Source organism: Amblyomma maculatum, chromosome 5 (genome assembly GCF_055883805.1).
Source record: "Amblyomma maculatum isolate TAMU_Amacu chromosome 5, ASM5588380v1, whole genome shotgun sequence".
Taxonomy (NCBI): Eukaryota; Metazoa; Arthropoda; class Arachnida; order Ixodida; family Ixodidae; genus Amblyomma; species Amblyomma maculatum.
This window is the reverse complement of record NC_139348.1, coordinates 104184119-104197038: the sequence shown is the minus strand read 5'-3', so window position 1 is coordinate 104197038 and position 12920 is coordinate 104184119. Positions and strand designations below refer to the sequence as shown.

The following is a 12920-nucleotide window of genomic DNA, read 5'->3' as shown; positions in this document are numbered from 1 at the left end:
CGAAGGTTGGAGTATAGAGGAGGTCAGGTAAACTAATTTCCTCGTTTCGACTGAAAAACACGAAGTAGCAAACAGTGCTCGGTGGTGCGTGGAACGGGTTTTCTTTTCTATTTCTTTCGCGCAACGGAATTGCGCGCATGCGCATACCGGCACTGGTTTAGGCACGAAGCGAACCGTGTCCACAGAGTCGGGGGTTAGCGTAAGATGAAAATTTGTAGATCGCTTGCCTCGGCCCCTCGGTGCTCTACAAAACCAAGCAGAATTCGCACTACTCTGCGTTAATTTCAGTTTTTGCGTTGTTTTTCACAGTCGTTTACAAAAAGAGAGTTCCCGCAATTTATACGACAATTCAATGATATGATGTACGAAATGTGGCAGAAACAAAATTACGAGAGACTTTAGCGACTAAAGTAGCGAAAGGCGAAAGCCTGAGTGCCGCATTCTGCTGCGCAGCTGGCACAAATCAGTAATTTTAATAAGCATGCAATTAATTAATGAATTAATAGTTAAGTATGTAAACAGTCAATTACCTGATTATTAAACTAAGTACCGACTGATTAGTTAATTATTTATCAGTCATTAATCGGTAATTGATTATTGATTGACATATGCCCATATAAGGCACGCATTCGCGTATACTGTGGTGGTGCTCTGTGATTGGTCGATACCTCTATGACGTCATCCCGCCCCGACCAATCAGAGCCGCCGCAAAAGCGGGACACGTTTTGTCCACGACAGCATGAGCCATTAAAGCAGTTCGCCTTAATACGGAACTTGGTAGACGCGGAGCGATCTACTCCTACTCCTTTCCTACTCCCGTCGACCCTTCGCGAGAAATGCTCGAGTTTGTGGGGAACGATCTCCCATCGTCCTCATTAAAGTCGGCTTTCCCCCGCGGTAGTTACCTTAGTTATCACAAGATGGTGCCAGCGTGGATATTTAACGTTACCTATCAAGAGATGGCGCCAGCGTCGCGGCAGCTCGAGCGCCAAGGAAGAGCTCGTCCCTGCGCACGCGGGGATGACCAGGTCGATCGGGTCTCTTCAGAATCTGGAATTAGACGCAAGCGGTCGGTAACGGATCCTCGCGGCACTCCGTAGTCGTCCGCCCTCGCGAAACTTTTCCGGCTTGTGCGACCTGTCCGACCTCGGAGTTTATCCCCTGCACTGACGTGGGCGAACCTTCGTCCATAATCTTGCTGGTGAGTCGGACGACCTAGACTCATTACCGTGTTTTATTGCTAGCTGGCGTTGTTGTTATTGCAATAAATGCCTGTTTGTTGTCAGCACGTGTTGTTCTTCTGTTCGCAAGTGCATGGCCCGCCGTGGTCGGCGTGCGGTCGGTAGCACACGCGATCACTCGCTGGGGTCGGCGATTTGGACAGTCAGCTGCCATTAAGCGGGTAAAAAGGATTTATTCCCCTATTACAACCCTACAAGTTCGAATCCGGTTCGGCGGTATTTTTATTTTTCCTTACTTTACTGTAAAGGTCACTTCAAGGTCACGCCTCACACACGACTAGGGGTTTTGCACCTCTGGTCGTGGAGAAAAAATAGACTGCTTCCAGCAGCAGCTTGGACAGATAAGCTCTTTTCAGCGTGGCAGCAATGGCGCGTTCGAAAGCCGACGCCGGGCTGCGGATAAGCTCCACATAAAATAAAAAGAAAAGAAGAAAACAAGGTGGTACTCGTTGCGCCGGCACACATTACGCGGCGCAAGCCATTTTCGTTCCAAGGCTGCTAGGACGGCGAGCGGAGAAGGAATGCGCGGTGTGGTACTACTCTGAGCGCCTCTTTCTGTTTTTGCTGTTTTCGAGACGCACTGCAGACAGCGCCAAGAAGTGCACCGTTCCGCCGCATTCCCTTTTTCCGAGAACTGCGCCTCTCCGCCAGACTAGCACGTATACATACAGTATGCGCGACGCCATTCCTTGGAAGATGACGACGCGCTGCGCCGTCATGCGCATGATAATAACCATGTCACCCGGTCTGGCGACGGTGGCACAATGACCTCCACGCAGCTACGCCATTTCGTTTCTCGGCCTCAGATCTGCGGCGCTGCAAAGCCAATCCGGAAAAGTCTCACCTTCAGGTACAGGCCTGGAGATCATCAAACACGGCTTTCAAGCGCACACGCCTCGTTTCGAGAACACGTTCACCAGCTCCGCATACGTGTAACTGTAACAGCTACGCATTCCAGAAACAAAATGGCACCACTGAAAACGGTTGTCACCCGCCACCTATATATACCGTGGACGCCGGAAACCTGGACTGTGTCCGTAGTCATGTCCCAGAAGTAGACTGCCGTAACCAGTCCTCACAGACAAATCGGGAGATAATCTACGGATTGCGTACATAACTCTCTATAGCATTTCTTAGAGCTAGGTCATTTGCCGGTTTCTCGTCCGCTTCCCCATCGCAATCAGGTTCAAGATGACAGCCAAGTCAGCGATGAGAAAGTATCTCTCTCCCCTGTCCCTCCCTCTCCCTCCGTCACGATTCCTCATAGGCATAATAAGGTCATGAAGGTATAATAAAGTGGTTTTCATTTTGCAGCCACTCGCGCACACAGTATATAGTGCATGCAATTTGCACACGTTACAAGACTCAGACTTCTAAGACAGACGCCCGCAGATTAGGGAAAGTCGTCAGGCGAGACCACATTTCGACACCAATGGGCAGAGTGCAGGCACTGCAACATTAACCATGACGACAGCCGCACTAAAAATGCCTGTACGCGAGGTGAAAAAAAAAAAAAAAAAAACAGCGCAGCGAACAGCAAAAAGGAGAAAACTCACGGAAGAAGTCCTTCTTGCACAGGTTCTTGGCACACAGCACTGCGAGGGAGAGAAGAGAAAATGCGAAATATCAGTAAGGGCCACGGGAAGGAAACGCACAGCTAGCGCTAGCGCATCACACACACGCACACAGAAGAAAACAAACAAAACGATCACGCACGGCTCTCTCGGCCTGTACACAAGGACCGGCGCAGGCGTGACGCCTGCCACGGTTTGCAGCTCGCACACGCTCACGCACAAAAAAATACAGGAAAAAAAAAAAAAAAAAAAAGCACGGGTATCATGAACTTTGCGGTCAGTGAGTATTTCCACGTTTCGCTGTTTTTTTCTGTAGTTTCGTAATTTACAAGAAAGTCTGCACAGAAGATAGCGAGGGGGCATCAGCAGATGACTATAAGCAACAGCACAAGATGTCTGTTTTTGTCGAAAAAATAAAAACTGCACTTCGACCATTAAAATTACAAACCTTAGAAATCGGCAAGAACTATTGCGGCGCAGTCAAGCTGTACTATACCAACCCCTCAAAATCCCCCCCCCCCCCCCCCCCCCCCCCATAGAAAAATAAAAGTGTCGCGTGCTCTGGTCGCAAATCTATTTTTAACTTCATAACCAAATCTGCCGGCGTGTGGGGGCATTGGAATCCGGCTCTATGTAGTTTTTTTTTTTTTCTTTCAAAGTTTTCTTTTTGATCGGAACTAAGCGCCGGTTCGTAGGTCTGATTAAAAAAAAAAAAAAAAAAAACCTATTGAACAAGACGAAGACGTCGGTCATGCAGCTCCACTTATCCCAGACCATCCTAAAGCAAGTCCTGCTGAACCAGAGGCCATCGCGTGGCCGTATCGACACCAAAACACGAACAAAAACTAACATCTTACCAAGTAGCTTTCAACAAACCGTCACAGATGTGCCGTATTTTCACCAACGTAATCTGCAAATTCGCACGAGGTGTGTGTGTATATATATATATATATATATATATATATATATATATATATATATATATATATATATATATATATATATATATATATATATAAACTCAACCCCCCCATCACAGAGAAAGGTAAAATAGCGCAGTTATGCCAAATGCGTTTTTTTTTTTTTTTTTGTACGCAAGCTTGCCATAAGGCATATTATAGAATCTCATGTAAATGGTTTTCCGTGAGGAACCGGAGCAGGCTCCCGCTCTTAGCGTTGTCGGTGAGCCATTTAGAAAGGTCCTCTTCCCTTGTTGTGGTTAGTCCCACTTCGCGCAGAATCTGCGTCCTTGATGCCCCTGTCCCTGCACAACTCCATAGCAGGTGGCGAACATCCACTTCTGCAGCTGGTGTGGAACACTTCGGGCATGTGGTTGGTCCGATGTCTGCGAGTTACAGTGCACAATATTCTTTAGCGGAGTTATAAAAGTTGGCAGAGGCTTAGCTTGGTTAAGCCTTGTAGGTTGCGAAAGCATCCTTAGCAGTAGGCGGCATCGTAGTCATGCGCACCGCCGTCTCTCACGGACAGCACGAGTCGGTCGCCGCATTATATAGCTGTATAACGTCACAACACCTGTGGCGCTCCTGGCGGAGAGAGCGGGAGTTAGGCCGCCGTTCATGCTATAGTGAACTAGAATATAGTTCATGCGCACCGCCGTCTCCCACGGACGGCGCGAGTTGGTCGCCCAGCTTTGAGGCGTGACGTCATAACACCTGTGGCGCTCCTGGCGGTGAGAGCGGTAGTTGTGCCGCCGTTCATGCGCATCACCGTCTCTCACGAACGGCGCGAGTTGGTCGCCCAGCTTTGAGGCGTGACGTCACACAAAGGTCATGCGAAAGGTCATTTCATGTGCACCGCCGTCGCACCGCAAAGGCTTGAAAGTGAAAGTAGTATTGCTTTCGCAATAATAGTAAGTTGCCACATGAGGTGATCGGTTATGCGTCCGACATAGATTATCAATCCCCACTAACCAAACCACACGATCGTGCCTGCGCGTCCTTCTCACACGGGATCCTAAGCTAGCGGTGTCAACCTCAGCAGATTCATTCAGGCTTTTGCTGCTAACTTGCACACCATGTCGGTTGAGGTAAGTCGCCCCCACACCCGAACACCCCCCTAGACAGACGGGAGACAGACGTTCGGGCGTATTGGTGAGATAGACAGCTTTCACAATGAATGACATGAATGGGCCAAAATTATTGCAAGCTTCCTATTTCACCTATTATCTTCCGTACCATAGCCCTCAATTTCCATTTTGGCCTACACTTTCCTGTCTCCCCCCCCCCCCCCTCGATCACTAGTAAAACACGCACAGCTGTTAAATACACTTTCCTTCTGTGATGGTTGCTGCTAGTAATGACATGCGATTACTTCCCTAGCACACTTGATCCCAACCTGACTGTCCCTAGCTATTTCCCTTTCGTGGTCCGAGAGCGTGGCACGCTACGTCGTACGGCGAGCCATTACGTCACGCGAAATGACGCGAGAGAAAAAGCGCCGACGAGGAAATGGGAAGTAACCAGGCAGTGCGCCGAGCACAGTTCCTCGTTCGTGACGACGCCGCGAAGAGCACTTTCAACTGGACGCCCGACAATGCGCAGAAAGGGAAAGCGTGATCGTTACACATTACACTGTCGTATATACAGATGACGCAATCGTCGCTACGGTGACCTCCAATATTCACACTACCGCGTTTTCCTCCTGCCAGAGAACACCGGGTGGCCTTCGAAAATTGATCGATGAATCGATTAAAAATTGATTGATGAATCGATCAAAACGGGCGGTGCTACGTTAAATAGCCACCAATCGACTGGAGGGCTACTACGATCGCACAGACAGTGGTACGCACTATACACACTGGAGAGAAACGCAGGGCTACGGTGAGGCGATTTTAAAGGGGAAAAAAAAAACGCAAAAAGAAGATAGGGAAGTTTAGCATAGAAACATTGAAGGGACAGAAAGAACGAGCGAAAGTTCGTTTATCTACCGCCACCTGACGACAAACACGGTACTATCGTTGGGAAAAGCGCTTTCACAAACCCAGAAAAGGAAGAAGAATGAAATATTGGTTGTCCTCAGCCTCGGCCCATTTTGAAGGTGTAAATGTGATGCGTCGGAAGCCATTTCCAGCGCACGAGACTGCAACTCTGAATCCATGCGGTGAGAAAAAAAATTAAAAAAAAAAATAAAAATAAACGAAACCCGAAACGAATCTCTCCGATAAACGTGGCTTTTGTTGCCCTCGATAAACGCCACCAGACACCGAGAAGAGGGCGTACGATCAACTTTTACCGAGACAAAATAAAAAAACAAAACCGGCCAGGTCCACTCGAAATGTTCCGTTTCCTTCCCCATTGAAGGACGTCGCCGCAGGGCACGGAATTCTGCCTGCGTGGCGACCCAGTCGCTGAACCGACACTACTGAACACACGAGAGAAAGAGAGTGGCGCGACACACAATTCTGGCACCTCCCTGCGTATTCGTCGCCGAAGGAATGTCGGTCCCACCACCACGGTCGGTCGAAATCCCGACCTCGAGCAGGAGCAAACGGCGGCAAGAGAATATAAGAGAGACAGGTGTCCCCACGGCGAGAGACCACGCCCCTCCCGTGTATATATGCCTACTCCGCTCAATGAGATGAGGAGGAGAAGCCGATCCGACGATGCGGCCGCTATCGCGTAACAGCGCGCGCCCCTTCTTCCTCCCATTTTACGCGAATTCCTCCGATTGAAAAGCAGGGGCCCCGCAGAGGGCAAAGACGGTGGGGCCTTTTGGCAACTGGAAGCGAACACGAGAGGAAAAGACGGCCGCGGAGCGGTCCCTCCTCCGTCGACAAGCGAAACTGGAAATGCACCAACTCTCCGCGATAAAGCCAGGTGCGGTGTGCGCCCGCCAGTGTGTGAGGTCTGGTGTTTTCGAAGGGGGGTTTGAGGAGACGCGGAGGAAGAAACCATCGCTCCCTGAGTATGTGTACTCTCGTCATCTTCTTTCCCAGGGGGACTAAACACCACCATAATACAGCGGGAGAGGGAAGGGGAGGAGAGCGAGGTGAATACGCAACTGGCGGCTGGTTTCGTGAATCTTGCCCCCCCCCCCCCCCGTGTGGCCGGCAGCGGTCGGGGGGGAGGGGGTCAAAGGGAAGAGGGGTGTGGCCCTGCCCTCCCCTTTCTTTTCTTTATCCAACCGGCATTCCTTGCAAATGGTCCCTTTCCGGAGGCTGCAGTGTCCGGTAGACGAAAAAGAAGAAGCCGCGTGGAAAGCGAGCGGGGCGATGGTCGGAGAAAAGGAAATGGCCTACACATAAACAAGAACAGACAGCACACGGGTGACCGCGACTGAATGCGGGCCGAGGGACGGGGGAAAGTTCGACGGCACAAAAGACGCGCTCATACCACGGACATTCGGAAAGAAAACATCCGTTCTCCTCCTGCATGACCGCCGAAGAGGGTAGGATTAAGAGAAACGGGGGCCCTGGGCTAACTACTCAACACTCCTGCGATATACCCCGTTTCATTTTAACTACACCGAACTAAAAAAAGAGCAAGATGTGGTATTGTGATTAGTGCGAGGGTGATAAATCACTTTTGCAGCATACTGAACACAAGCAAAGCCATTAACGCTCAGACGGGGAGATAATTATTAATTAAGAGACTATATCCCGGGACTCACTCTGACACGCCCTATTCTTCTCTCCCAATGCGGGAGAAAGGAAGTGCCGGAACTATTTCAGAAGTGTAAGGCGACAGTGATGATAGCGATGGCAAAAGATTTTCCTCCTTTTCTATTCTTTCAGCTAATTTTGTTTTCGATGTTCTCCACCGCCACAGGACGACGGGTTTAAAAAAAATCTCCGATATCTACGCCAGCGCTGATCACCTCACAAGAAAGAGACCTCCCACAGTGGCGGGGCATTCCTGTTTTTGCCGCTCAACAAGGTCTCCCGCTGCCAAAAAACTAAACAGAGCCAGATTAGGCGCCTGCCTTTCCGTTCTGTTCTTTTTTTTTTCCTTTTCTCTCTTTCTCACCCTCCTCATACTTATTGCTCGAGGTTCCTTCACTTGTGGTTCCACAGATGAATCAGGTTATAAATGGGCCCCTCCCACCTACTTTCGGAGACAAGGCTCAGGAATGCAAGCTCTTAGCCCCAACCTTAATCAAGCGCTGAACTGTGTTCGCGACTTTTATCGCCCCATCTGTTTAGGAAAAGGAATTCTAGGCGGCACATTGGATCACTAAAGTGCGATCAAGCGAAACTCTCTATCACGCGGTGGTGCGAAGCCCTCCACTACGGCACCTATTTATCTCTGTTTTCACTCCCACCTTCGGGATGACGCGATAGCGTAAGCTACCAGCCAACATTTAAAGCCCCGCTTAAACCGAGCCGTATGAACGTCCCTGCGTGGTCTAGGGATAACGTGAATGCAAGGGTCCTGTCAAGCTGATTTTGATATCACCCTCCCATATGAAAAGAGAGGCCCGAGTTGGCAGCTCCTGCCAAACTTAGAAGCCCTACGTCCAGTTAGTGGTCGGCCATATCAGCTGCCAGCTACCGCCTCCCACGACTACTTCCAGCCTTTGGATGTAAACTGACGGACGGTCACCGCGAGTATGAGCGCTTAAAGGATTTAGCCTTAAATTAGCAGCGGGAGTGGCAGCCTGCGACGTCACTAAAACGGAAGTAGTACGCTGGCAGCGGGCATGTAATACGCAGCAAAGACCAATAACGCGGTCATGGACACGCGGCGACCGTGGAAATGCAACGCGTCCTCTCCGGTCAAGACACAAATACAACACGAAAAAGACGCCCGTCTACCCTCCTCTTTCCCACCATCTCATTTCCACACAGGGAGCGCAGCAGCAGGAGGCGACGTAGCGCCGAAGCACAGCTCCATTGAGTAGAGAAACCGATCGATCAGTCCCTGCTCCGCAATATGACGATGTCACGTGTCTAGCTCCGTCGGAAAACCGCCTCCTCGCTCTCTGTATTGAGAAGTCGGGATGCGTTGAACCTCCTCATCCGGGCGTCGCGATCAAGGTCGGGATGAAGAGATGTGGCGATAACTATGCACCCTAAACACGAATAAGTCTCCAAGGAAGAAAAAAGGGGGTAGCGTGTCCTCTCGCACACTCCGTTGTAGGGCCTCGGCATTCCCTCCAAGCTCTGGAATAGATTTTCATCGCCATAAATAGAGAATACCTATCGTCAGCGGCGCAAATTATTTTCCCTTCGAAACACGCGAAGCTCTAGCAATTTACCAATACTTGAACCCAGGCTTCAATGTCTTCTAATTTCTCATTTCAAAACGCTTTAAAGGCACCCTGATGTTGCTAACTGCATGAATCAAATGTGACGAGAAGGGAATATGCACCTGATGGCAGCATTCTGTTACATTTAGTGGTGAAAATCGACCCCAGAGCTAGAAGATAATGCCGTGGCTCTACAAGGGAGTGCGCTACAGAACATGCTACTCCTTTTTTACTCCCTTATTGGTTTATTCCTGTTTATAAGCCAAGCAGCGCACGTGATCGGGTGTGAGGGTGATGATGATTGGGCGATTAGTTCCCTTGTAGCGAGCGGACACCTGCGGGGTTGGTGTCCCAGCCGGTGAGAGAAGGAAAGACGCAAAAACAGTAGAAAATGATGGAGAAGACCGCCCTCCGGCATGCGCGCACATGGAAGCGCACACAGCCGACGCGATGGCATATTCCTCCGATGTAAGTTCTCTCACATCGCGTACGCAAGTCGGCCGCCTCGGTGGCCAAAAACTTCTACAGGGCACCTTGGAACACTAAAGTGCGATGAGGCGAAAGCCTTTGTTTGATATGCCGCCGATTCCTGCTGTACTGCGTCTGCTTCTCTCTGCTATGTGATGCGGCATTCGAGGAGGCGCCAAATGAAATGCGTCGCACGGACGCCCGGTGGGGTCAGCTTCGCGTGTGAGTGAATCACCTGGTGACGTCATCGCCAGACGTGACGTCATGATGACGTCACACCCAGCCATGGCCAATGACCCCACTAGGTGGTATCACCACAATCTCGCGGTATCCCGCGGAATCTCGCGAAGAAGTTTGACACTTCTCGCGGACGGACACTCGCCTTAATACGTTTCTCACGTGCCCGGCGTGGCTACATCGGGATGATGACGGAAGTATTTGACAGAATCGTGGCCGACAGTATGAGCACGTTAAAGGCTTTCGCCTCAACACTCTCGCATATGTCGACTGTCTCCATCTACGCCACCCGTGACACACTGACGGTTCAGTATATACAATCTATCTTCATCTACGGATAGTGAACGCCCGTGGCAAAATAAATCTGTTAGCCTATAACCACGCAAGCTCAGGGCAAGGATGCGCATACGCCGGTCTGAGGGCAACGCAAAATGCGCAGAACATGATCGGTATAACCACTCTGAAGCCTCTTCCATTTGATATCGCGATTCTGGAAAGGCGGACTGCGCCCCGCTTCAGGCAAATTACAGGAAATTTAAAAACGGAGTGGAACTGATTTGAGTGCCGTTATATTCCAGCAGCGCGGAATATGTTTATACACACGTCGGCCCAGCTTATCGAAGGCCGACTCGGATGACCGATTAGGAACTAAATGGCGGTCAACGCAGAACAGGGCATGACAGACAAGACGAGGAGGAGAGCTTGGAAGGTGTAGTGGGTTGCATGACATACGGCCGAGTGGAGGTAACGGCAGACACCCTTGTCCTCAGTTTGAAGCAACGATCGAAGCTCATAAACAGCAGCAATTTCTCCGCTGAAGATGGCGCCCATTTGTTCAGTTTCTACTAGCGCTGCGAGCGCACCCCAAAAAGCTGCCCCCTTCCTGTTTTCACGATCGGAATGTCGAAAGTGGCGGGGCTCCGATTGCTCAGGCTCGACAACCGTAATGAGCAAGTGCACTGGCAGGCTCGCCTACGCGCTCCACCTCGCAAAAAAAAGAGAGTGCGTAGATCCACATGGAAAGCTTTTTTTTTTTTTTTTAATTTTCAAAATTCGCTTTCGTGAAATTTATGGCGGGGTGGGCGGTGTACTGTCTGGGCCGCTCACGTGCAGCCAGCACCAGCGAGTGGTGACCTGTTCGCGGGAACGTCGCGTCCCGACGAGCGCACGTGTGTCATCGGGCGCCAGGTGGGTGCCCGGTGACGCACGCTGACCAAGCCCGCTTACAACAAAAGGTTTGCGGGGACAGTGGTTCCGACAAACAAGAAAACGCGATAAGGTCGCTGCACCGATCTTCCTCCCTTGCCAAGTCAGAGGTCATCGACTTGGCAATTTTCGGAAAAAGCGAGAGACGGCGGCCAAAAGCCGCGGGAACACAATGTAGACTCCAGGGGCTGTATTGTGTTTTACCAACCGCACTGACACCGAGCTGTTCTGCTGTGTTCCACGAACTCTACCACTTGCCCTGCGACGAAAATGAAAGTTGCCGGGCGGAAAGCGCGGGCCAATCGCCTGCGCTGAAGTGTCACTCTATACCTTCGCGTTTTGTAAAATGCAACAGATTTAATAATTTATTGAACGTGCGTCTTCTGGAACACTTCAAGCTGAAGTATGGTGTTAGACGCATCAAAAACCGGTCGTGCGGAGGCTTACTGCGATTGGACGTTGTTTGAATGTGGGCTAGGCCTCGCGGCTTTAAAAATGAGCCCGAACGCCCAGTCCGTTCATCTCGGCCAGGTTGAGCAGCATCTCAGCCGACGAGGAAATGATTTCCCTGTCACCAGTTCCGTCTTGCACGTCTCTGCGCATTATGCTGTAGATGTTGTAAATATTCTTCAGGTACAATTTAAGTCGTATTTCCGTTACCTCCCGTATAGTCGAAAGTCGTATCACATCCGTCTCCGACTGGGGGCACCTCTGGCGCAAGTATCCTCCAAGTCATATCGCACCGTCTCTGACAGCGCACCTCCACTCCAAGCGAAAGCAGCAGCTGGGAATGTGGTACACAGAAAAGGTGGCTAACAGTAACGCCGACACTCGGCCGTCCGGAAGAGAGGCGTACCGCATCGGCATCGATAGCGTACCGGTAGAGGCTATACCGATATTCGAGTCAACTACAAGAGCGCTGAGCTTTCCAGCATATGTCTCGGTAAATTTTCTTTCACCCGCTGTACCCGAAATAATCGGCCTCCTTTCAGTGGCTATGGAGACAGAACAACGCCTCTCACCGAAGGCACATAAATGCGCGCATCGACCAGCACGTTGGCGACGTCACGCGCTCGACTAAAAGCAGGCAGAGCGTATTACTAGCCATGCAAGTCCCAGGCGGCGCGCATGATCGATGGCCGGCGCCCCTCAACCATAGGAAAAAGAAAAAAAAAATCAGTCGACGCTCGCTCAATGCGGCGGCGGTGGCTACTAGTTGGCGGAATGTACAACGAATCGCTCTACAGGACAAGGTCAATCAATCCCGTCGCGGCACCACTGGCGCTCGCCTGTATCCGGGCAGCAGGGAGCTCCGCTCAGGACAAAACGAACTCAGCTGGGCCCGTATTCTGGAACTGTCCACCGAGTGGGCGTGGTTTCGACTGGGAACATTCTCCCGATAAAACAAAATAAAGTAATAAGAATAAGGTATGAAAACGGCAAACACCGACGTTACACCGTCTCGAATCATGACAGCCGCGCATAGAAGCTCCCACCGCATTCGATCAAAACAATCACGACCAGCTGCTTGCAACAGATAAAGCCCCCTATACAAGTGCATACAGCATCCGATTCCAGGCCGGAGTAAACAACTTTGCAATGAACGCGCGCGTGCGTGCGTGCGTGCGTGCGTGCGTGCGTGCGTGCGTGTTTGAGCATCAGGCTTTTCGGAGAGCGCTGCCGGCGCCAGCTTCAACTCCGCCGTACTGTTCGGTGGTTGCACGCTCCCGTTCGGCTCACTGCGCGCGGCTGTTTGCAACGGGCGCGTACAGACTATCTTGCGCCTCCTTAAGTGTTTTGTAATACACACTTTACGATACAGCTGCTCATGCAACGACAGGTAGGAAAGAAAGGTGGTTGGCTGTCTCGCCATAACCGACGTTACTAGCCATAACGCCGTCAACACCCTCCTGGCAACGTGGGGGCTCCGATGAAAAGGCGCGGACGACTGAATACGGTTTCATAAGTTTGCCAGAAGAGCACGCGC

At 50.9% G+C, this 12920-nt stretch overlaps 1 protein-coding gene across 2 annotated transcripts in view; it reads right to left on the bottom strand.

The window, feature by feature from the left end:
* LOC146189094 (E3 ubiquitin-protein ligase SMURF2-like) overlaps positions 1-12920 on the bottom strand; it is a 138714-nt gene that overhangs the window by 83904 nt on the left and 41890 nt on the right. For both annotated transcript variants that reach the window (XM_084604026.1, XM_084604027.1), the window contains exon 2: positions 2798-2836. In XM_084604026.1, the coding sequence (XP_084460152.1) occupies positions 2798-2836 (39 nt within the window). The remainder of the gene's footprint in view (positions 1-2797; positions 2837-12920) is intronic.